The 25,457-nt window shown below is 38.9% G+C and overlaps 1 protein-coding gene across 1 annotated transcript; it reads right to left on the bottom strand.

Moving 5' to 3' along the window:
• Positions 1-461: 461 nt before the first annotated feature.
• On the bottom strand, positions 462-25,218 carry LOC137975756 (sphingomyelin phosphodiesterase-like). The gene is made up of 13 exons (XM_068822932.1): positions 24,666-25,218; positions 21,992-22,115; positions 21,369-21,469; positions 21,182-21,253; positions 20,491-20,591; positions 19,710-19,820; positions 17,785-17,865; positions 12,560-12,647; positions 5,941-6,119; positions 5,485-5,581; positions 2,953-3,039; positions 2,743-2,837; positions 462-1,755 (listed from the first exon to the last, which is right to left on the bottom strand). Exons 1-13 carry the CDS (start codon positions 25,137-25,139, stop codon positions 1,584-1,586), a joined length of 1,782 nt encoding a protein of 593 aa, XP_068679033.1. The 5' UTR covers positions 25,140-25,218; the 3' UTR covers positions 462-1,583.
• Positions 25,219-25,457: the final 239 nt, after the last annotated feature.

Raw genomic sequence — 25,457 nt, forward strand, 5'->3', positions numbered from 1 at the left:
AAAAACTTAAATCGATGCGGTATTTTGCCGGTAGGACTGGGTGACCCGAAAGTCATAAAAAATATATGAAATAAGAATCGGGGATCTTCCCTTGTCATGGAATTGCACAATTACCCAGAGTTCTTTTTGGGCATGAACGAGGCAACTTGAGAAGCAAGAGACTGGCCCTCATGAAATGCCGGGCTGAAGCGCGGCCGTGGGAAAATGTAGTGAGAAGATTTTCAGCCAGCTAAGTAAATCTGCTGCACCTCATGATTGCGCAAAGTGATTGACATTTTGTGGAAATGTCTATGAATCGACTATTACTCCTTGTATCATCATTAGCGTTACCATATAATCTCACTCGATTTGGGCAGCTTGTTGAAACGAATTTAAGGACGCCATCGCATACGAGAATTGCAAGATTCTTTTTTATATAATGGCGTCCTGTAAGCTTACATTTTGTACCAAAACAGGAGGTATGGTGAAACTGAATTGTTGAAATTTAATAGTCCTAACCAGAGTCAATAAAAAAGACCATTGTCAGTTTGTTACATTCTTAGAACGTACACCTGGACGATTACCTTTGTCAATAAATTACTAATAACACAAATGATATTTAAAAAACGCTAAACGTTAAATGTATGTATTCAGCTTTTTATAAGCTACTCTTTGTAGCAAGGAAGAACGTTCATGCAGAATTCTACTGGTTCAGAAGAGAATGGTCATTTCCTCAGAGCAAAACTGGCCCTAAGAGTTACATTTCTCGCAGTAGTAGCCACTGAATACTAACATTTTCTTTCAATAATTAAGCACTGTAAAAATGGTGTTTCTGAAACGAGGGTAAGGGTAAGACCAAGGGTCAGGGTAAGGCTAAGGATACGAATACAAAAAGTATCCTAAACATGCATAAAAGCTAACCTTAGGCCTAATTAGGCCTAAACAAAGGTTTAAGGTTAGCTTTTATGCATTTTTAGAATACTTTCTGTATTCGTATCCTTGCCATCACTGTGACCCTTGGTCTTACCCTTACCCTTGTTTTAGCAACGCCGCTGTAAAAAAACAATTTCCACTGAACGCTAAATTCAAAACTTGTGCTTCTGCATCTTTTAACCAAACAACAACAGTCAGTACATGACATGACAGTTATGATTTTTATAAGTTCTTAAAAAATAATTTTATTCAGCTGACAAAGAAAGATCCTGGGAAACTTATTGATGAGGAAAATATTGTTCTTGATAGAAAACAAAATGCTACTTTGATGTCTATGTATTCACCTTGCTGGAAAGTACTTTCACTTGAGGCTTTTTCTCTGTATCAAGCATCATGGCTATTAATACAAATTGGAAATAACTTTTTATTCATGCAAGAATACTGAAGAAAATCCACAGTCCTAACTCAAACCATGACAACTAAAATTTTAAGTTACAGTATTACTTTTTAAATAAATAATTAGTATTATCAAGACATAGCCCTAAGGTTGGAGACTTCTTGAGGAATTATTATTACTGGTAAATAATTATAATAATAATATATTATTATATATTATTATATTATTAATTTTTCTTGCCATTATTACAAAAATACTGTTGATGCCACTGTTGCTAGCACATAACCAAGGATTCCTCGAGCTGTTGCCTGTGTTCTTCTGAAAATATCTCTTGCATAAGAGTGCAAGCACTGGTGTCGTGTGAGCGTCCTGTCATCAACCGACACAGCATGCTTGAACGACAACTATCATCACATGGATGTCCTGGAGCAGATTTCCAAAAATACCTACAAATAAGTAACATGAGTTCTTGAGAAATGACATGACAATGCATTCTAAGTTGATTTTGTGCTTGATGATTTCTGGCGGTCTGAACTGCGAGAGGGCGTTAACCAAACTACCCGCCGAGAACAACATTGCTTTGTAGTATTGCCGTATGTACACGACGTTTCCGAGAAAATAGGTCGCATTTTGAAACAACAAAAAGTCAAAATAGCTTACAAACCACACCTAACCATCAACAGCCTTTTCCCGCGCCCCAAAGAGCTAGACGATTCTGACCGCCAGAAATCAGGCATAATGTACAAAATCAATTGTTCAGTGTAATTTTGTGTACTATGGCCAAACAGAAAGATCATTAAAAGACCCCAGCAGCGGAGAACAAAAAAGCAGTGGCAGGTTTTGATCAAAACTCCAAAGTTGAAAGCCATTTCAGCCACAACATGAACTTTGATAACGTCAAGGTCGTTGGTTTCGAAGGCAATTACCACGAGCGACTTTTCCTCGAAGCCTGGCACTCTATTTTGGACCCGAACGTTGGTAACGCTCATATCGTACTTCCAGAAGCCTACAAAGGCATCGCGCAAGCATGAATTGTATGGTCACGCGCGAAGCTTCGCGCTACGTTACTTTAGCGTATGACAACGAACTTCGATTTCATATCACTGATGAAGGCTTCAGCATTAGCCGAAACGTCTGTTGAGAAAAATCAAGGGTCAGGATTGGCAAACCTTTTTCCATAGAACTTAATAATAATTATTATTTAGATCAATTTCACCATGCTTCCTGCACCATTCACCTTTATCCCTCGGCTACCATTTGGAGTCCGTGGGGAATAAACGCTTTGTCTTTGTCTTTGCACTTAAAACCTCACAGTGAATGAGAGGTGAGACGGGCAAAATCTTTTGTGTGGACATTGAGTGCTATGGATCTATGATACATCACAAACACGACCACTTCAAAGAACTACCAGAAAGTACCCTTGAACCACTTACTTGTTAAAGGTGTTAAAAAGAGTTGTATTTTTTGCAAAGCGGTGGACCAGGTCGTTCCAGTCTTCAGGAAGCACAGATGGCATGTCATAGGCTTCCTAAAAATACAAATTACATAAAAAATATGGGATATGAAAATCACAACACTGCACAGAAGGAAATGTAATACAGTATATACTCCGCAGTTGCTGTAAGAACAATACACAGTCATACCTTTGCAGAATACTCCAGTTTCCACTGAACATTGCCTTTATTAGCCTCAACCAGATCTAATATATATGTTTGATGGTTAAGTACCACCTAAAACAAAGAATTCAGATTTAGACATACATATACGGTACCATCTAAAGGAAAAAGATGACATTCAAAGTAAAAATGTTTTGATTAATACATGTGTTGTTTAAATTGCATCCACTGGAAACTACATGTAGGAAGAAAATCCGAGCTGCAGATCTAGTCGTAACTCAGATATGCTTAAAAGGTGACTGCAGTTTGAGTCAAAGACCCACATCTCACCCTTGCCCGCCAATGGAGTCTCCAGTAGCTCAGTGGTTAGGGCATATCTGACTAGATCAAGGAAGGTTGGGATTCGAATCTCATCTGGAGCAGATTTTTTCCGAGTTTCCAATGGATGCAATTTAAACAACATAATTCTCACATTCGTTCACTTTGGGTGGTTAATTAATACAATCAAATTAATGGTGGCCAGAACTTCTACAGAGCTGGAGTGGGTGCTTTACGCTCTTCCTTCATGCAAATTACATGGAAAATATTAAAATAGATGATGTTACACGACAGCACAAAGATATAAATTTTATTTCAAGTGGTAAAAATTCATATCTTCAAGCCACTGTGTAATTTTCTTTGTTTACACAGACAGAAGTGTTTTACTCACCATTTTTCTTTCTATCAATGAGCACAGACTTTACCGCAAATTCTTGCACTCGACGGCAGGAATTTCTTCAATTTTTGCATTTCTTCTTCAATTGCAAGGAACGCCTTGAATAATTTTAAGCTGTATGAAGTTTTATTCTTAGTGTTACCATTTTCTTGTTTCTCAGAGAAGGATGTTACGTCAGCTACAGAGAATTTCACGAATCTATCGATCACCATTTTTCACTGACTGTTTGCTCAAACAACCAGCTGTGTCAAAAAATGCCACAGGGAAGCGGGGACAGGGGACTTGAGGACGCGGAGACAGGGGATTTGAGGACTCGGGGACGTGAGGACTCGGAAACTCAGGGACGTCGGGACTCCATGATGCGGCGACGCATTTTCGAAATGCAGAATTTCAGAAATGGGAAAACATCCTAACGTAAAAAGGAAGTTAAATTCCTTGTGTTATTTTGCAATAACGATCATCTGTATGCTTTTCAAGTACCAGCTAAATACACACCGAAATTCAAAAATTGGATTCTCGAAAAGTAATTCTCGCCACCCGTAACAGAGCTCGACTGTGAAACAAAGCGGAGGACGTAATGGACAATTGCTCTGACACTGTGGCTAAAATCTCACAATGCAGCGTTTGCTGTTGTTATTGCTGCACAAATACTTGAGCCTTACAAATTCTCTGTAATTGATGGTTGAATACCGTGCCAATGTCGTAGTTGGCGGCATTGTGACTGCATCTTTCCTGGCGCTTGTTCAATTTGTTACCTTTGATGAAAAATTCGCGTTGTTACCGTTGATAATGTCGAAAATGTTGGTCATCACAGGGACCATCGACAGAAGCTAAGTAACTCGTGACTCCAGAGTGTTAAGGCTTGACCAAGCTCATAACTTGGCATATTTTTGTTCTACGAGGAAGCATTTGTCCAATCGATGTTAATTTAAAATTTGCATACTTAGCTTTCTACTCGCTCTTTCGTGGGGTTGTCCAATTATTGAAATTCAAGCCTCGATATACTTAGGGAATTGTAAAATGATATGAGAAATGGTCATACCAACATTTCGTTCATGTTGCTCATTTCAAATAAATAAGGATTTAAGGCAAAAAAAAATTGTCCCCTCGTTTTACCTAAATTACTCCACTGTGTAACTTGATAGTAGTATAATGAAAGTATATATATATATTTTTTTACTATAACTTTGTGAAACATTGTACAAACAAGGAACATAAAACCGGGGTACCACGCAGGTACGATCAAAGGACGATGAATTTTTTGAAATATGATGAAAAGTTGAACAAATGGTAAAAATGCGTCCCCGAGTCCCCACGTCCCTGTCCCACTTTTCGACACAGTCCAATTAACCATGCAAAGACGGGAAATGATGTCATTGATATCCTAACTAGTGAGGATATGGAAAATACGCCACTCGGGTGCCAGATGTAGTTTCGTATGAATTTTATGAGTGGTGTATTTTCCAGTAACACACTCCTGTCTATATAATAAATTACCACCTTGTACTGCGCATGCCCTTATTCCATCTAAGTTTCTCTATGCCTTGGGACAGAATTTAAACACGTTCCCTCCAGAGACTGAGACTTACATTGAACACTGTACAGATTTTTACAGCTGGTAGATGCTACTAACCCTGAAAGATTACAGTGTATTTGCATTGTAATCAATGCAGAATTACTTCCACAGAATTGCAAAAAAGCAATTTATTTATAGTAGTGTTACCTAGACATGATTCATTGGTTTCCATTCATCTTGTCAGCCACCCACCAAGTCAAGCAATAATAAAAGCTTAAGTCATGGGAGAAGATACACAAACATATTGTATTCTTTTGTCTTTACGTACCCTGGAACTACTGGGATAGTCTCCATCAACTTCATAAATCCTGTATCCAGGGTTGTGTGTCTGGTAAGTTGTAACACTGGGACCAATAAAGGCTATGCTGTACACAAAAAGAACATCAAAAACATTCTGTTGAGTCATGTCAGGCATACCTTTTGTATGTAATCAAAACAGATATTTTAAAAAAAGTCCTAGTTAAGAGTACCATGTAATGCCAATATTTAGTTGAGAGTGTTAAAAAGGGATTTCAAGAAATTTTTTGAATTGAACTTGGTTTAGTTATAAAAACAGGTGTGTAGAATACAGTTTAACTTAAACTTCGTCAAGAGATACTTGTGCATACCTCACTTAAATTACTATAAATTTTTGATGCAATTTCCTGCCTTTTTAGACCAAACATGAAGGGTTTATCTGTCATCCCAAACAGGAAGCAAGGAAGCAAATTTTAATGACTCTTACTTTGTTGGTATTCTCCTTGTTTTCTCATCATAAAATATTTCAAACTCATCAGCATGAGTATGAGCAAAGAACTGTGCTGTCACAGTGCTTTGATATCGATTGACAATCTTGTAATAATTCCAACTCCATGGTTTGAGGCAATTTGGGTTCCCAGGTAAAATGTGGCCTATGATATGAACCTGTAAATTAATTCAATAGTGTATTAGATAAAAGAATTTTGGTTGAAGTTGTCTGAATAGCATTGTGGTTGGCCCAGTAATCTAATGGTTAGCACTCTGAGTGCTAGTGCAGGGGTCAAATGTCCCAGCGGTTCAGGGTCTGAATGGGTTGTCAGGTTCTGTTGTTGTTGTCTTTGGCAATTTAGACACTTTACCCTTTTAATCTCTCCCCTAATAATAATAAGTAATTGGAAAATTAAACGAGACTTACCTCTAAGTTCAAGTTTGATTGTAATTCTATGAGTCACCTACTACCACAAGGGATCACATGAGATTGCATCACGCATGCGCACATCAGTCTTCAAAGCTTGAAATGTGAATGTCGCTAGGCCGGGTTATGCACCAGGTTCTCTCTTGTACTACGGTGTTGTTGTAAGAATGTAGCATAGTGATGATAAATGAACCTTGGGTAGGGAGGTTTGCTCTAGCCCAGGGTGGGCATGTGATTCCTTGTGTAGTAGGTGACTCATAGAAATACAATTATAACACTTCAACTTACAGGTAAGTCACGTTTATTTTTCCAATTCTATTTCGTCACTACTACTACAGGGACCCCATGAGATTTCAAAGCACAGACATTCACATGAGAGGAATAAATATACACATGATACATGATTGATTAAGGATGATGTAGTCCAGTGTACATGCTGCATACAGTATATCTGTGGTTGAACAGAAACAAACTCTACAACAATGTATATCAAATAGGAAATAAATGTTGAAACAGCTTAGAAGCCATATAATTCTAGTCAATAACAAGGTAACATGTCCATGCATTCACACAAAATGTTAATTGCAAATAGTTGCAATTTCATGGATCTAACAAATTTCAGTTCTATACTCAATGGTTGGTGCGGATGTGTCCAAGCTACAGAGATTCCCTTTGTAAGGCCTTGTTGTAGGAAAATGTTGGTTGCTTTGCTCGAAGTCGTTCTCTGCTGGAGAGACTCCCTTATACTTTGCAAGCCAGTAGTTGTAGTTTTCTGCTGAGGGTGAATTGCATTACATTACAATACAATACATAGGGCTTTTCAGGGCCAATGAAACACATCCAGTGAAATGACGGAACAGAACAACAACAATCGATCAACTGTTAAGAATCCCAACTGGCCACAGGCAAACCAGTTGGCTATTTTCAAATGCAACTGTGAAGTTGAACCACGGACACAGCAAATGGTCCGAGCGGGTCTTGAACCTGGATCTCCCGATCTCAAGGCAAGCACCCTAACCACTGGGCCACACTGCCTCCCCCTCATTGCTCGTTGCAGGTACAAGAAGCTGTCCGACTGGGGAAGTGCTAGAGGATGATCTGTCAGAGGATCCAGAAGGAGTGTAAGCTAGGGTTGTGTTGTTCATAGTGGAACAATTAGACCTCCTGTTGATTGATCTTGTTCGATCTTCTATAAACACTTGACAATGAGGCTAAAAAAGTGGACAGGCATAATGATAATGAAGATGCCAATTCATGAAAAGATCAATGATAAACTGTGCCCCAGGGTCAGGTCTTCATGACATAACAAAGCTGACGGCAAAAAAGTGTGCAACCTATCTCGCTTTCAGGAACTTGTTCAATCCGAGCAGGCTGATGTTGTGTGGGTAACTGAGACCTGGCTGACTAGCTTCGTTGAAAACAAGGAAATTCTACCATCAGGCTATGTAATCTACCGGAGAGATCGGGGAAGCCGCGCTGGCGGTGTATTATTAGCTGTCAAAGCGAACTCTTTCAGCTCTTGTCACGAAATCGCTGATTTAAATTACTCGGATCTGGAAACCGTGTCTTTGGAACTAACAACTAAATCGAAAGCTAAAATAGTAGCTTGCTGCTGTTATAGAATTCCAACACCTGAGAAGGACTGGTCGGATAAATTTAATATCTACTTGGCTAAACTCTCGTCATGCTGCAGCAATATGCTAATCGCCGGCGACTTCAACTTCCCTGAAATCCACTGGGAATCGCCTGAGAGAACCAAAGGTGTTGATGAAGTTGCGTTCGTTGAACAGTTAAGCGATTTTTTCTTAACACAACTGAACACGATACCAACTAGAGGTGATAATGTCCTAGATCTTGTTATTACTAGCATTGCTAGTCAAGTAAATGATATTTCTGTACTCAGTCCAGAAGAAAGCGGCCTGTTCACGGATCATGGCACCATCATATTCTATTTAAAGATCTCAAGGAAAGCCGCGCCTACCATAACACGAACAGTGTACGACTATAGCCGAGGAGATTTCAATGGGCTTCGCTCAGCCATTGGGGACATCGATCTGTGTAGCACGATCAACACGGACAATGTCAACATAAGCTGGCACCAGTGGAAGGACGCGTTCCTCGCTGCGGTTCAGGGGCGCAACAACCCACCCTGGATCAATGGAGACATTGTTCACGCCCTCAGGAAGAATGAGTCTGCAAGACAGAAATTTTTGAGTTCCCCAACTGACTCTCTATGGGCTAAATTCAGGGAAGTCAGAGCCAAAGTGAAAAATATGATCAAGGAGAGCCGAACTAACTTTTTTAATTCTCTGGACTCCGACCTCCGTAACAACCCAAAGAGATTTTGGTCGGTATTTAAACTCAGTAGTAAAGAGTCTAATTTTCCCGATACCATGTCAATGGGCGTCGGCGAAGGGGTATCGACACCAACTCGCACGGCCTCAAGCCCTGCTGATATCGCATCTATGCTTTACCATGGAGGATGTATTGGAGGCTCTGCTAGCCCTTGATCCCAACAAGGCTACTGGTCCAGACGGCATCCCCTGTCATCTCCTCAAGGAAACAGGGCAGCAAATAGCTCCATCACTAACTCAGCTGTTTAACCTGTCTCTCTGCTGCGGTACGCTACTGGACGACTGGAAACTGGCGAATATCATTCCTGTCTACAAAAAAGGAGAAAAACAGTACGTAGATAACTACTGCCCAATCTCTCTCCTCTCAATAGTCTCCAAGGTTCTTGAACACTGTGTGCTGGGCAAAATATGTGACCACATATACTGCCTTATCAGCTGCATCCAACATGGCTTCACTTCAGGTAAATCTTGCACCACCCAACTTCTTGAAGTACACGATCACATCGGCTTGTTACTGGACCCTGGCAAGCAAACAGACATTATATACATGGATATGTAGAAAGCATTCGACAAGGTCGATCATACTCTGTTGCTGAACAAGCTCCAGACCAACTTCCTCATCTCTGGAAACCTATTGTCATGGTTCCAGTCTTACTTGTTAGGCCGGAGACAACGGGTTACCCTACTCAGTACCAGTTCCCCCGAGATGGATGTCACGTCAGGAGTCCCCCAGGGTTCCATTCTGGGACCAATATTGTTTCTCTTGTATGTGAATGACCTCCCTGATGTTGTGGTGAACTCGAAAGTGGCCTCATTTGCTGACGACACCAAGCTGTACTGGAGGGTTGACTCCACCCAAGACGCTATCCTCCTGCAAAACGACCTAGACAATCTGGAGGCCTGGCCTATCTCCTCAGGCTTGGTTTTTAACCAAAAGAAATGCAAGCAGCAGCACATCACAAGAAAGTTCAATCCAGTTGAGTTCCAGTACGAGATAAATGATAAGCCGCTAGAGGTCACCAATCATGAGAAAGACCTCGGAGTCTACGTTAGTTCCGACTTAACGTGGAAAAGCACATGCTCGAACAGTGCGCTAAGGCAAACAAGTTACTGGGGCTCATACGTAGATGTGCGATGGACGTTCAAAGCTCAAGCACCCGCAGAACTCTCTACTTAGCTATCGTACGTCCTGCTCTTGGCTATACCACTCAAGTGTGGTCTCCGCAAACAATAGACCTCACAAGACGCATCGAACGCGTCCAGCGACGCGCCTCAAAGTTTATTTTAGATCTACCCTTCCTATGTGAGGAAAGCTATAGAGACAGGCTCTTGTCAATTGATATTCTACCTATCTGTTATTGGCATGAGTTTTGGGACTTGGTCTTTTTCTTTAAGGCCACCAATGGTATTGTTTGTGTATCACATGACGTGCTCCCTGAACGCATTGTTCCCATAAGGGTCACTAGAGCAAGCGCTAGCAATGCAAAATCTTTCAGACCAAAGAAATGCCGCACTTCTACTTATCAGCACTCTTTTTTTGTAAGAACTTCTAGAATCTGGAATGCTCTCCCCCTGCAGTTAAGATATGAACATGTAACTCTAAACCAATTTAAATCTCTGCTCTCCTCATACTACAAAGATGCACTTATCTCGCCCTTCGATATTGAGGACCCTAGAACCTGGAAATCTGTCTGCTTAAAATGTAATACGCCACGCAACCTTTCAGAGCCTATTTCGTGTTGTTATTAGTTTTCTATATTTTACTATTTTATTTGAGTGTTAAGAGCTTTGTTAATCTTGGGCCCACAGTAATTGGCGTCAGCTGTTGTGGTCACCCTGCCTTAACCCAGTATTTGTTTATTTTTTGTTTACGTCGTCATGTTTTGTTAATAGTTAATTTAGAAGGCAAAGTTTAATAAAATAAATAAAAATAATAAAATAAAATAAACATATTTTTCAATCTTAGTCTAGAGGCAAACAGGTCAATTTCAAACATCCCCCATTGTGTCTGTACAACATTAGAAAATCTCTTGAGATAATGACCATTCTGTTGACTCTTAAAGCTCTAGATTCCTTGTCTGCTGGAATGTTCTCAGACCCTGGAATGTGAGGGGCACTGAGCACCAGTCCCATATCATGGTTGCTATGCCAATGCATTGTAAGGATTTAATGCCACCCATTGCATTCATGTATGATACTGTAGAGGTGTCATCTGACTGAAAAATTATGTGTCTCCCACGACAATCAGCACAAAGGGATTGTAATTCCAATAGAAGAGCTTTCAGTTCAACATAATTTATGTGATTTCTTTGTTCCTCACAATTCCAAAACCTTCCTGTAGAGGTCTCTTCACGTACCGCTCCCCAACCTAGGTTTCATGCATCAGTTGTTAAAATGAGGTCAGGGTTCCCATGGCAAATGGGTTTTGATACAGTACATCAGAGTATGATTTGCCCACCAAGTCAATTCTTCTCTAGACTGGGTAGATAGGGTCATTAAAGAATCAAAGTGCCTTGATTTTTTCCACAGCTGGAAAACTTGAAGCAAGGAGCAGTAATCTTTCACAAGCAGATCTAGCTTTCCTAGCTTAGGCTGCAGTGAGGGTCACTCTCACAGTAGTACTGTTAAGTACAAATCCCAGAAACTCCAGTTTTGCTGGGGGTGAAACACAGACTTCTCAGGGTGAACCGTGAAGCCAAGGTTTTGAAAACAAACAAACAGTATCCACTATATTTCTGTGGCGAGAATCAAAATTCTGGTCAGTGAGTAGAGAGTCATCAATGTGCCCCATACAAATACATGTATGCCTGATCGATCGCAAATGGCATAAACAGGTTTCAGAATTTCAGTGGAAATGCAGGGTGCAGATGATAACTCATTTGGTAAGCAAGTGAATTGATAATTTTTCCCTGTCCACTCAAAATTTAGGAATTTCCCATCTTCCTTTGCTATAGGGATGGAGTAATATAAAGCATCTTTAAGATAGGAAAAAATATGTTGGAAAGAGCAAGATTTCTATAAGCTTCCCCTCCTTGCAGGCCATGTATATAGCAAGCCGGCCTCCCTTCTTTACCCTCCTCACCTCATATCTCCTCTTATAATATGCTGTAAGTATGTTAAAATGTATGTAACATACAATCATAAGATTCATGATTAGTTACTTTGCAAACAGAGTGCCACACAGAATTTCTGTAAAATACGAATCACTAAGTTGCACAAAATAGTAGTTTAAACAAAAGAAAACAATGGAATTTGCATAAAATCGTATTACTTAGCATTACTAAGGTACATTTCACATAGAAATTTAGAATCTCTGTATGGTGGCCAATTTACCTTATCAACTCCGTTGATAAAACCAAATTTTTGTATACTACTTCCCCACCGACGCAGCACCACAGTTTCTTCAGAAACTACCCCCTTCATACATTTCACATATACTGTTTGCCCTCTGCTATTTAACTGTTTTACCCACCTTGGCCAATGGGCCCCTCATAAAAGTGATGTTGTAGTTGTTCAATAAACTAGCCGCAGTGTTTTATTGGGGTTAAAAACACAAGGTGTATCAGAGTGTTTTTTAAGACCTGATAAAACATGTGCTGCGAGTTTTTTTAACCTGTCCCTCTGAACCCATCCCTCTGGACTCAAAACAACCGTTCAAATTGTGAGAGGAGAATATTAGAACACCAGACCCCTCCTAAACTTCTTTATAAAATAGTTTAGCTGCCCTCTAGCCAATCTGAAATAACCTTGAACCCCCTCCCCCCCATTTTTTCCATCCCCCTACATAAATAATGACCGGTTTCTTAAAAGGTTATTACATGTAAAATGGTACAAACCTTTTCATCATTGTCCTCAGCTTCTTGTAAGGTGTCTATTAACCACTGAAGCTGCTGAGCTGGATCAACATTATTTATCATCAACCACCTTCAACACAACAACGAACATGACAAAAATTTGTTGCAGTCTGTCCTTTGTGGTATATCACAGTTGGGAGGGTAAATGCTTGGAGATATTAGCTAAATACACAAGGCTACTCTAAAATCAGAGGGTAAAGGAAGATATATGGTAATTCTGTCAACCTCAACCTCACATTTACAGTTACTGTAGCAATTCAATAGTAAGCTGAATGAATTCCGGAAACAAAAAGTTCAAATTGTATACAATATTATTTCACTCTATACTTTGAACAAGACATAGGCTGTCATAGGCCAAAACAGGGTGACATGGCAAGACAAACAGAAAACCTGATTATCAAATTCCCCATGGGGAGTAGCCAATTAAGTAGGCATTGTATTATATTATTCTCTTGTCTTTTGACCAAGCTTACTGTTCAGATTCTTTCTTGATAGATTTAATTTCATTATTACCATGGTAATTGACCATTGCTATAAAATCTAGTATTAATATTTTGAATGTGTTTGTTCCCTTTTTCCAATATACACAGGATTCCAGCAAATACCAGTACCCTAAAAACTCAACAGATCACTCTTTATGGGAGGGTTGTCCAATACACATGCACAGAGTCGGGTCGACTTTTTGGTGAAGACGATCCATCAAGCGAAGGTGGGCTTGTGGTGTTTGCGGAAGTAAAGTAACAGGAAGAAGGTTCAAGGAACCTTCTGAAAATGTTCACGGGTCGTGACCACCCGTCTAGTTCGTGACGAGCCGTCATTTGAAAAGTCAACCTGACTTTTGGAATGTCAAGTGGTGGGAGACTTTAAAAAAAAAAACATGTTTGTGAAGTATACTGGAGGCTGTGAGGCCATCTGAAAATGGTGTTGGGTCATGACGACCCGTCAAGTTTGTGACGAGATGTCATTTGAAAAGTGGACCGGACTTTTGAAAAATTTCAGGTGGCGGGACTTGTAGAAAATGTGGGCTGATTGAAATCTGGATTCAGGTCATGACATATAGACCAGTTCGTGTCGAGCCGCGTGGTGAGAGACTGTCGAAGAAATTTTCGCAGTAAGGTTGTTCCTGGGCTTATGAAAAGCAAGTTTTACAGGTAATATTGGTAGAGTACCATGCATTGGGAAATATTCCGCTTGCTTAATATCCTGTCAGTCAATTTGTTATCGAGGATAATGGTTGAAATTGTCTGTTAATCATTACACAGATGTATCTATGGAATTAACATTCAGAAATGAAACAATAACTCTAAATTGCCATTACACTTTAGTCCTGTGTCATATATACACATTTGCATTACTTGTTTGCAATCATCACATAATATTGAAGTGCTAGCCTCTAAGGTGAAGCAAAAATTAAACATATTAAAGAGACCGGATAGCTGGAAACGAATTTGGCAGGACTGTATGGTAGGTTTGTTATTGTGTATTATCCTCTGGGAGTGATGTTTTAAGGGTACAAAACTTATGAAATGAATTGTGATGTTACGTTCTTCCAACAGATTAGCCTTCTGTTTTTCATATTAAAGAGATCGAGTTTAAATCTGTTTTCGATTTCGAAGCATTTTGGTGATTAATATTGGGTAATAGTTTTGAAGTTCTTAATTTGGTTTTGCTTTTGTCTGTTTGGCTTCAACAGATGAAGATGGCATTTTGGAGAAAGCCAGTTGACGATTGAGTGGTGTTTAAATTGAGCTTGTTTTTCCTCAGGAACGGCTGTTCTCTGAATCTCTTCAGGCTTCATTGGCGGGGAAACATGAAAGACAACTGATCGCTAAACCCCCCTCCCCCCCCCCCCCAAAAAAAAAAAAACAAAAACAAAAAAAACACCAAAAAAAACGGCCACTACACGGACATGTACTAAAGTGGTAACCAAGTAGTTATCTCCCCACATGTTATAGGTATGCTCTCCTTTTCTAGAAAACCTTTTCGTGTATCATTGTGACACTTCAGAAAATCAAAGGAGAACTGTGAAGAAGTCATGGATACATTGCTTACAAAATGGAAGTACTGTTGTGATCAGTTGCCGTCTGATCTTGTTGGGAAACAATGGCTGGATTCCTGTTTGATTTTTTATATGAAAGTACCAGTGGATAAACCATTTTGCTAGGAAAGAATAAATTGACCTCTTCAGCTTGTACACGAAATTTTTGTTTTTCCCATTTCAGACCATGTTATGTTACTCTGGAGAACAGTATCTTTCAAATGTCGTCTTATGCACGCGCTGAAAGAGAATTCCCTTGAGAACATCACGTCGTCTGCAATAGGAAAATGTGCAGGCTACAAGAGGTCAATTCATGTTTGATTCTCATCGTAAAGGAATGCTTCACTGTTCAACTACAACAAGGTGATGGCGAAACATATGGATATTTCTCAACTATGTAACCACAGCTATCGAGAAGTTTTAACCTTGTCTTTTACATTTAAGCACCTTTAGTCTTTAAATGTGTTACAAGTATACCTTATAGGTATTGAATATAACCAACAGAATAAAATTATAAGAATAATGTAATAATATCAAACTAAACGAGCAGTAGTTAGCTTTAGGTGAACACACTTGTCACTGTCCACAGCAATCTCACGGCATGCTCCTTTGCCAATTAATACAAGTGGACCTGTGAACTTGGTAGATTGACGAGCAAATGTCTCTTTGCATTCATTTTAAACACACATAGCAGAGTGACACCTTAAGTCTTCCACTGAACAATGGCTCGGTATAAACATATGCTGACTGCAACAAGTATCAATCCCGTCGGAACGAATGATGAAAAATGGAAGAACATTTCAACGTATTAAGTTGTGGCATTACTTCGGAAACTGAAACGTTGCAAAATCAGTAATTTATTGATCGTTGCCATATCAATTTGAATTCAACTGAGTGGGTGACAAACTGGCATGTCTTGAAAAAATCGATATTGGTCGCTCACTTATCGACCACCATCGATTAGTTTACATCTGAGTGAGTGACAAATTTGCATATCTCTGACCCCTGACAATAGCCATTGATACACTTTGCGTATCCACGTCTAAAAAAGAAATCATTTTTTGAATGATTTTGGTACAATGCTTTCAGAAGACCCATTCAACATAAGTGAGTGTGCTATTCTAGTGATGTTTCATTCTTTCCACACAACCTTTTTTAGCTGACACTATACAATTGTAGTTAGGGTGTAATATTCTCTACAAACAAATGAAAAATCCGATGCAACTGCGATGCTCTCCTTCTCTTTTCTTTTATTCTAGTGAACGTTTATAATTGTCAATGCACATATGGTATGTTGCCAGAGTATTAATGCCACTACGAACACAAACGAACGAAACATTTACCCATTTGTAAGTGTTATTCTGTATGACGTTTATAGTTGTTCATGCACATATCGGTATTTAAGCCGCCACTCTTTGAGAACGAGGCCTACAACAGTCCTGAGCAGGACGTTGTCAGGGTATTAATTTCGCTATGAACGAACGAAACATTCACCATTTTTTGGATGCTTTTAGGACGCGTGTGGTGATTTCGCTTCAACTTTTAGGAAGTGTGCGGCGATCTTGCTACGCTTAAAGAATGAAGCATTCAACATTGCAGAGCACTATTACAGTCAGTCATTATTTCTGTTTCTGAGCAGCATGTTGTCAGGGTATTAAGGAGACATTTGCGACATTTGTGAATGCTTTTCTAGTCTACCTGTATAATTGTCTATGCGTATATAGATATTTTTGGCGCTATTCTTTGAGAACGAAGCATACAACATTCTTGAGCAGCACGGCCTCCTGTGTTCATGGAAGTTTTTATCTTTTTCTCAACACCTGACGCTTCCAATAGTTGGGTCGACTTTTCAGTCACCAAAATGCTTTGAGTCATCACGACCTGATCGGATCGTCACGATCCATCCAGATATTTGAAGCTGCCCCAGGCAGTTTGACTTCCGGCAGTAAAGCTTACTTCCTTTTTAACTTCATGACCTGACATCCCGTGAGTCAGACTGTCAACAGCAATTGACGACCCGACTCAGTTCATGTATATTGGACAATATGTAAGCTTTATGGCCACCTCCTGATCAGCACTGTTGTCCATCTCAACTTATTGTACTAGTGTCTCATACATCAGTGTACAACATTGATCAAGGAAGGAGGGAATAGGCCACATTTACATTTGTTTGCTAAGTGACTTAGTCTATACATGTAAATGGCTGCGAGGATGCCGGTGACCTTGTATCGATACAGACCTCACTGCTTTTATCATGTAAATATTGTGTTGTTGTAATTCTAATTAGTCTACATTAACATAAGAAAAGTACAAAGGTTAGTAACAAAACAGAGTCACCGGTGGGCCTTGCTTCCACTCTTAGGCCACGTAACTTACATGTAGCTACAACATTACATATCACTGCAAAGTGGTCCATTGGGCAGGGGTGGTAAAAATGTGAGAAAGATCCAAAAATATGTTAGACAGATGCTTAATTAAAGTGAAAGAGTCTCAACATTTTTGTTGCAAACTGTGGGTTCAAACAACAACCGACCTGCTACACTGGCTGTCCATCGAGAATAATTAATGTTTAATTAACCCATCGACTCCAGTCTGTGAGTGATCAGACTTACTAGACAATTTTACTCAGAATGTCTAATGCCGTCTACAGTTTTACTTGTCAAAGGGGGCCGGTTTAGGAGTCAATGGGTTAATTAAGGACAGTGCCTACTAATTAAAGACATTTTTGCCCCTGTGTGTGATTATGCAGGAAATGTAGCTCTTATTAAGTGTTATTGAAATCCAAAAAGAAAATTGGAGGTAACCATGCATTTTTCAAAGATAATTCATGAATAATATTTGTAAAAAATAAGCTTTAAAATACAAAGCAATGTATGGCGTTCTTTCTTAAATTGAAGCTTAATTATCTCTCAAAAATGCATGGTTACCCCCAATTTTCTTTTTGGATACCAAGAGTACTTACTAAGATCTACTTTCTCCGGATAGTTTTAAACCGCGCAAAAATATCCCTGTATTAGTAAGCATCAGTGATAGGAAATCCGAGTATCTGGAGATGCGCAGAACGTATGCGCGATAACAATAGTAGGCACCGTCCTTAACAACCGCTACTGGACATCCACTCAAAAGCTACAGTACACTTGTCTATAATTATGTCCCCTTTAAAACAAACCAGTTGAAGTTGTTGCAGTAGTTCATATTCAGTGAAACCAGCCTGAATCCTTTGGATAACAACAAAGTGTAAAAACCTCCCCTGAAACATAAATGCAATGGTACTTCAATTAAATTTTCTTAACTGAACCAGAATGATGGAAACACTGTGGAAAAGTGCACAGTTTAAAGTCTCAGTAATAGTTGATTGGCCTGCATGGAAAGTGAAGAAACATGACAAGCATCACTCATAAAAACAACATTTAATGAATTCAGAGAGGCCATTGTGAAGGAGAGCACACAATTCATCTGCCACGAAGCACTATGTGTACATACCACAAACCCCTTGCAGTCATTATACATAAAAGACTTACCAACAGTAATTTATTATTAATCCTGATTCAATTAAGGATGTTAATACCACAGGGAAATTAGGGACCGCATCCTCAAAACCCACTAAATGCACAAATAGCACTAGTCTTGCACTAGGTAGAGGTCTTGAAGAGTTTTATTTTTCCCCTATTCTGAAAGGGGGTGGCATACAGTTCAAAATAAACAAGAGGCTAGGGATAGCCTAAACCGGCCCGACTTTACTCTGTCTAACGCCAGACGATTTTACTCGTCAATGGGGAACCCTCAGGAGTTAACGAGTTAACAATATCTTGGACAATATCCAGTTCAATTAGCCTGTTTAGCTTGTGCGTATTGTTTTCTTATTGGTCTGAAATGGGAAAACAAAACATACAAGCTAAAGAGGTCAATTGCGTAGTCTGAAGTCTAAAGTCCACATTCTGTGACAAAACCACAGGGTTAAGTACGATAGTAGAATAGTTGTTCACATCAATTAAAGCTGTTGTTAACAGCATTGATTCCAATCAAAACCAGTAAACAGATGCTTTCCAGGTTTCCATGATGGTATTTAAGAATATTTAACACTTTTTCTAACAATACAGGGAGAATTATAGAATTATGAAATGAGCGAGGTGAGTCGTGTTACTGAGTCATACAACAACTGGATGATTAATTGCATGCAATGAAAACACAGAAACTTGTTTCAGGCCCCAATTATTGTTGAAGAAATGTTCCCCCCTTCATCTGTCACATAGTCTTTTTGTGATCTAGTAGTCATCGAAATAGCCGCCTTTGAATGATGAGATATCGAGGTAGAATCCTACTTAGGTTGACTTAGTATTGATGAAATTAATGAAAAAATAAATTAAGGAAATAAATGAACACATAAATTACCATTGGCAAAAAATCTAATGCATGTCCTTTAAAAATCGCGACCAAAAAAAAAAAAAAAGAGTCAAAGGCGAATACTACAGTATACTTAGTTCATTCAAACAAAGTAATAAAAAGTACATGTAATTCTTGTGGGTTCTTATTTGCACCACCGATCATTAATTTAACAATCACTTCACACCATCACTAATCGACCAATCAATCAGTTTTGGATTTTATCAATCAATATAATTTTGGATACAATGAAATGACCATCAAATATATTTTATTGGTCCATCAATGATATACATTGTAATAAATCAGTGACCTTTTCAGCTTCTGCACCACTTTTGATGTGCAAAGTTTTTTAGAGAAGAATGGAGTATTATATCATTAATAGAGCAGTTTTCAATTGAATGTCGTAAACCAAATACCAAAGTAATTACTTTGACCAATCACGGCAGGTGTAAACTGCGCAATAAACCAATCTAATTCCCTACCATTTCCATGTAACTTGCTCAAAGGGTGGGAAAAACTGCATGTGGTTTTGGTTTTCTTTCTCATTGGTTGTTAAACTGGCACAAGTTTATAAAACCAATCACTCAGCGTAGCAATTGCAATCTTGTAATCACTTTCGACAGTCATTTGACAACTGCTCAAATACATTCCTATTTTTAAGTCTGCATTCCATTATTACTGAGATTGCTACAAAATTCATAATCTTACTTTTCAACTGTAGGTAGCGCATTGTGTGGAAGCCAGATCTTCCAGTGGTCTGCTAGAGTGTCTCTTAACCACTGATTTGAATTAGCACCTGTTATTGACGGTGGAGGAAAGCTGGATGGAAAATAGGGCAATGTAAGGCATAAAAGAACTTGATTTTATCATTTTATGATGTTATACTTATCACCATCACCATCAATGCCATCCTCATGACATAAATAAACTTATTATAAACTAGATCATTGGATAAAGCAATTCTAGAGTTTTGATTGGCTTAGCCATGATGGTATACAAGCTATTATACCATGCTCTACAAATAACACTAACTGTACATATCGTTTTTTGTTTTTACATGTACAAAATAAAGTAGGGAAGATTTATCCATAATTTGTTGGTGTTTTTAATAAAACAATTCTTTAAAATAAATTAAGTTCATTATTATTATTATTATTATTATTATTATTACTATTACTATTATGCTATTCGCACTTGTTGGAAATTAGGCTGGTTATTATTATAGACAACACAGTGCTATGGCCGCCTCATTGGTTATTTACCATCTCATATCCAACACACGCTCATCAAATAATATTATTGTTAATTGTACTTGGGCAATGAAAACACTAAACACTAACAGGTTTTTGGAAAACTCAGGCCAAGATGCCATGAAACCAAAGATCGTTTAGACTCTGCTTAAAACACAATGTATATGCACTTAGATGTACTTTAAATGGGGGCTTCTGCCTTAAGTACATGTATTTCAGTTGTGTGCAAAATAAGTTACCTATTCACCGGAGCACTCTCATGATTCCCAACAGCTGGATATATCTTTAGCCCTGGCAGGTATTTTGACACCATTTTGACAGCATAGTTTAGGGCTGATATCTGTGCAAAAAATAATTTCTCACCATACAAGATTGCTCAAAATTCGAACAGATAAAAAAAACACAGGACATATTTATATGACTGACATACTGAATTTAATAAAACGCTCTTCTGACACAACTCTGGGAGCTACACATTGTCAATCTGTCACTGCTGCTGTTAATAGAAGAGGCAGGTACAAAAGTCGGATTGGATCAACTCGGATTGCTTACCGCGGATCGACATAAAAGATTTGATAAGGCCTTGAGAAATCCCCCTAGCCCTAATCTTTAAGCTAACCTCGGTGAAATCGGGGCAAACGTTGAATAGTTTTCACTTACAAACCATTTTTCACTTGATCCGAGCTGAGCTATCGAAGTTGATCTGATCCGACTTTTGTAACTGCCCTTAATACAAGGCCATTTAAAGATTATTACTGTTACTGGTAACAAGGTGGTTAGGTTTTTTTCAAAATTTGAGCAAAATATTCACTAGTGACTCACAACTTTTTGAACCAATTCAAATATGTGTAGCATGCAAGGTCTAAGAATCAGAACTGTGATTTGCATACATACAGTGTATCTAACAATGTTATACTTTTGCAGGATTACCTGATCTGAACGTGACTGATTCCAAATGTTGTGTGGGGGAATATCTCCAGTCCATATTGCATAATCAATATCCTGTATAAACAGGAAAGATTAAAAAGAAAATTGCCATTAATTTTTGATTCCTTCAAGACAGATGTCATTGTTTTGTTCTAATGTCAGTCTGAGATCTGAGTGATTTAGGGATTACCTGATGAGTTTTGTTAATATGCTGCAGCATACTCTCAAATGTAATTGGCGGAATATCACATAAATAATCTCCATATTTCCCAGCTTTGGGTTTTCCAGGTGCTAAAATATATGAAAAAACAAAACAAGAATAACATGATCAGAACTGTGATTTGGATACATACAGCGTATCTAACAATGTTATATTTTTGCAGGACTACCCTGTGAGTAGCCTTTCTCTTTGCGATCCCAGGGCAACCAATTAAGAAGGGCAAATTGGATGAAAGAAAGAGAGCCTGTGTGCACCCCTTAGGAATCTAGAATGCTGCATCCATATTTTGAATGCAAAATACTGATTGGCTGAAATATAATTACTTGGTGATGTCATCATTGATCAGCTTGCAGTATAACGAAAAGCAAAATGGTGCACTACAGGGATAAGGTGGTTAGAAATGTCTGTGACAAAATTGTAGCTCTAGCTTGAATCCAGTATGGAAAAAGAGGTTGGAAGATCTCTTTTAGTTTGCAACGCCCCTGAACTCTCATCTATGGTCATGACCTCTACCTCTGTTTCTTGCTTCTCCACAAAGAGAGAGCCTGCTCACAAAAAACATATACATGTATTGCAAGCTTGAATTAACATACCAGGGGGTTTATCATTACTTCGACAACAGAGAGGTTCTCCACAGTTTGGATCACTGCCTTCTTGATACAGGTGATCAACATGTACATCTGAAAACTGCAACACCTTTGACACAGGTGAACCAGGCTGAAATCAAGTTTAAAAGAAAACTGATGATAAGGGAATATTGATTGTTTTACACTTTCTATACAAAAATTGAACCAAGGTATATATTCTCATTATACAAGCTTAAAATTAATAGAGTAATACTGTCTGGCCCAGGTAATTGGAGTTGTGTTATTGATCACATTGACTGACAGTAGTCCCAAGATGAGATCTTTTCACTTCTCTGTGCCTTTTCTTAAGCTGGTTTTCCCTTGACCAATACATGTAATTAATATTATTCTTCCCAACTTAACATAATTATTTCTCTACAGGTTTTGTCATTAAGTTAATTTTTGTCAACCATTGTACATGTAGATCTACAGCTGCAGTGCATCTGACAAGCCCAAATTCTAGTAATAGTGCACATCGACAATGATTTCATGTACATGTACAGTAGCTGTAGTGTACACCATCTTCCTCTTTGGGCTTTTTCTTTCCCATTGCCTTACTCTTATCGCTCCCATTTACATGTATTTAGATATTACTACCTTTAGGCTCATTTTCACCCCAAATATAAATACCAGTATGCATTCTCCTGGGGCCAGGAAATCTGGCCACTACAGTAAACAGGTTCTTGTTGTATTTATTTAATCTTGCTTGCTTGCTTGCTTATTTTGAGTGAACTCGAACTCCATTAACTAGCTTCATCCATTCCTTCCAGTTTCCCATGATGCTCTTCAGTTCAGCAATGCTCAAACCAGTATCATTTCGCAGCTGGTCTACATATGTTAATTGTTGCTGGTCTTCCTCTCTTTCTTGAGCCATGCTTTGGTTCCCAGAGTAGTAGTTCACTTACCACCTCATCCTTTCTTCTTCAACAGTGTCCTATAAAGCGCAGTCTCCTGATCTTCAGTGTATCTGTTATCTTAGGAAAGTTGGTGTACAGTTCTTTGTTGGTTTTATGCTCCTTCCAGGAAACTCCAAGAACTGAGCACTCTGAGCATTCTTGTGTATGTACCATCCAATCTATTCCTCATCTTTCCAGTCATCGTCCAGCATTCAGCACCATAAAGCAGTACACTTTCAACAGTAGCCCGAAAGAAACCTACTCTGAGATGGCTTTGTAGGTTTGATTTCCACTCTTTCATCATTTTGTTGAGTGCACTCCAAGCTTGTCCAATTCTTATATTCATGTCCTTTTGAATGGATTGTATCCACAAACCAAGATATTTAAAGTTATCTACTTCCTTCAATTAATTTTGTTCCCTTCCAGTGTGACAAGATCTCCTTCAGGTTGGTTATACAGCATGCATTCTGTTTTCTTGTCGTTAACATGCAGACCCACTATTTTCACAGAAACCTCCAGTCTTAATAAGAAAAGTTGTGCCTCTTCAAGATAGTCAGAAATTAGGGCAGGATCATCTGCGAAATCAGTGTCAGTGATGTATGTTGCTACATGACGGGAGCTCTGCCGTGGTGTAAGCGTGAACCCAGTGTGTTTCTCTAGTACTGTAGCTTCTCTAAGGGCATAATGCAGGGCTAGGATAAATAAGAAAGGTGCGAGTGTATCTTCTTGCAGAACTCCCGCAAGAATTTCAAAGAATTCTGTATCACCATCAGGAGTTATCACCTGTGCTTCAGTGTCCTTGTAGAGTATGTTGATGGCATCCACTATCTTTGTTGGAATTCCATAGGCCTTCAAGATCTCCATCAATTTCCCACGATGTATCGAATCAAAGGCTTTACTGAAGTCTACGAAAGTCAATATTGCAGGTAGCCGTTCATCTTTTATTCCCTCTATGAATCTACGCAAAGTTAAAATTTGTGACAGTGTAGATTTACCCGTACGAAATCCATTTTGGTTCACTCTGTGCAGAGGATCCAGATGAGGTCTTCTTCGATCTAATAGAATCTTGTTATAGATTTTCGCGGCTGTGACAGTTAAGGATATACCACAATAGTTTCCTGTGTCACCGAAGTCACCTTTCTTTGGAAGTGGTATTATTCCACTTTTAACCCATATATTCGGTTGATCACCATTAAATGTTTTGTTGCAGATGTCAAGCAATTGTTGATTCAAGGCACCAGTTTTCCAGACTTCAATTGGTATGTTGTCGAGTTCATTTGCTTTGCTATTTTTGAAACCTTTGATACTTAACCAAATAATTATCAGTTAACCAAATATCAGTTAATGTTGTTGTTGTATATTTTAATAAAAATGCAGGTCAAACACACAAATTGAAATTCATGTCAAAGTCAGAAGACCATTATTAACACCCTGAAACATTTCAGGAACGTTATTGTGTTGAAAGGTAAATTCAAAACTGAAAGGTCAGGTGATGTGCAAAATGCAAAAATATACCTTTGTGCTTTCGGCAAAGCACCAAACATCGGCACAAACGTAATCAAATCAATGTCGACTCATCTAAAACTGGTCATATTATACCGTGATAACAACACGTGCAAGACTCTAATTGAAAACATGACTGAAGCCTATCACATGATCTTGTGAACAATCAGCTGTTCGCGCTCACTCGAAACAAGAAATAACGAAATTTTTAATCTAAAAAGTACAAATATATGGCATCATACCTTTGGTGGTGGTATAGGCTTTACAGGTGGCTTCTTTTCAGGTATCGTTACGTTCCAGAATCGGCTTGGATCTCTGCTATGAGCACAGGTTTGACCCAACAGAGTTCCACAGACCTCATTGGGATCCAGAAACACTTTGTCTATTACTGACAACACTTCGTTCTTGAATTCGGAAATAACACTCACACAAACTCTATCGTCCTCTATCTTCAGTTCCTTGCAAGCTACCGTTAATTCATGAAGCACAGCATCTTCGACGTTCTTTGTCAAAAACACCACTTGAGCCAAGAACGTTAACAGCTTACAAGCAAAGCATACACCTTTGGACATGATTTTGTTACGTAAGTCATCGTCGAGTCGTTTCAACCACGAAACATACTTGTTTGTTTCGTCCAGCGGCTTTGAAAACGAACGCCAAGTGACAGAGAGAATTAGTAACGAAACTAACGCACAAAATGGCTTTTTTCGAACCATTTTCGCAAGAAAGTCTTACAGGAACACGGACAACCAGCAGGAGCTTCTGATTGTACGCAGCGAAAATAAAACAATGAAGGGAGTGAATGGAGGTGTGTTCGTTCATTAGTCGATCAGGTGAGAGATCACATGTTTTTCCACAGGTGACCCACGGTCGCATTACCCCCACTGGTGACTCTGGTTGAGCATCGGGCTGTCACGCGGGAGGTCACGGGTTCGAACCCCGGCCGGATCAACACTCAGACTCGTTTCGGATGTGCAGCTGCCTTTTCTTGCCCTTTGTTTGAAGCCAACATGTGTAATTCAGGTAAGAATGAG

Source organism: Montipora foliosa, chromosome 11 (assembly GCF_036669935.1).
Source record: "Montipora foliosa isolate CH-2021 chromosome 11, ASM3666993v2, whole genome shotgun sequence".
Taxonomy (NCBI): domain Eukaryota; kingdom Metazoa; phylum Cnidaria; class Anthozoa; order Scleractinia; family Acroporidae; genus Montipora; species Montipora foliosa.

What these genes read in the sequence shown, in the direction of transcription:
- LOC137975756 (XM_068822932.1), bottom strand. Translation starts at nt 25,139, where the DNA reads ATGGTTCGAAAAAAGCCATTTTGTGCGTTAGTTTCGTTACTAATTCTC. An exon ending in ATCAGTCACGTTCAGATCAG is followed by an intron (nt 20,592 to 21,181) that starts GTAATCCTGCAA and finishes TTTTTTGCACAG; the next exon opens with ATATCAGCCCTAAACTATGC. An exon ending in TACTGCAACAACTTCAACTG is followed by an intron (nt 12,648 to 17,784) that starts GTTTGTTTTAAA and finishes GTTGTGTTGAAG; the next exon opens with GTGGTTGATGATAAATAATG.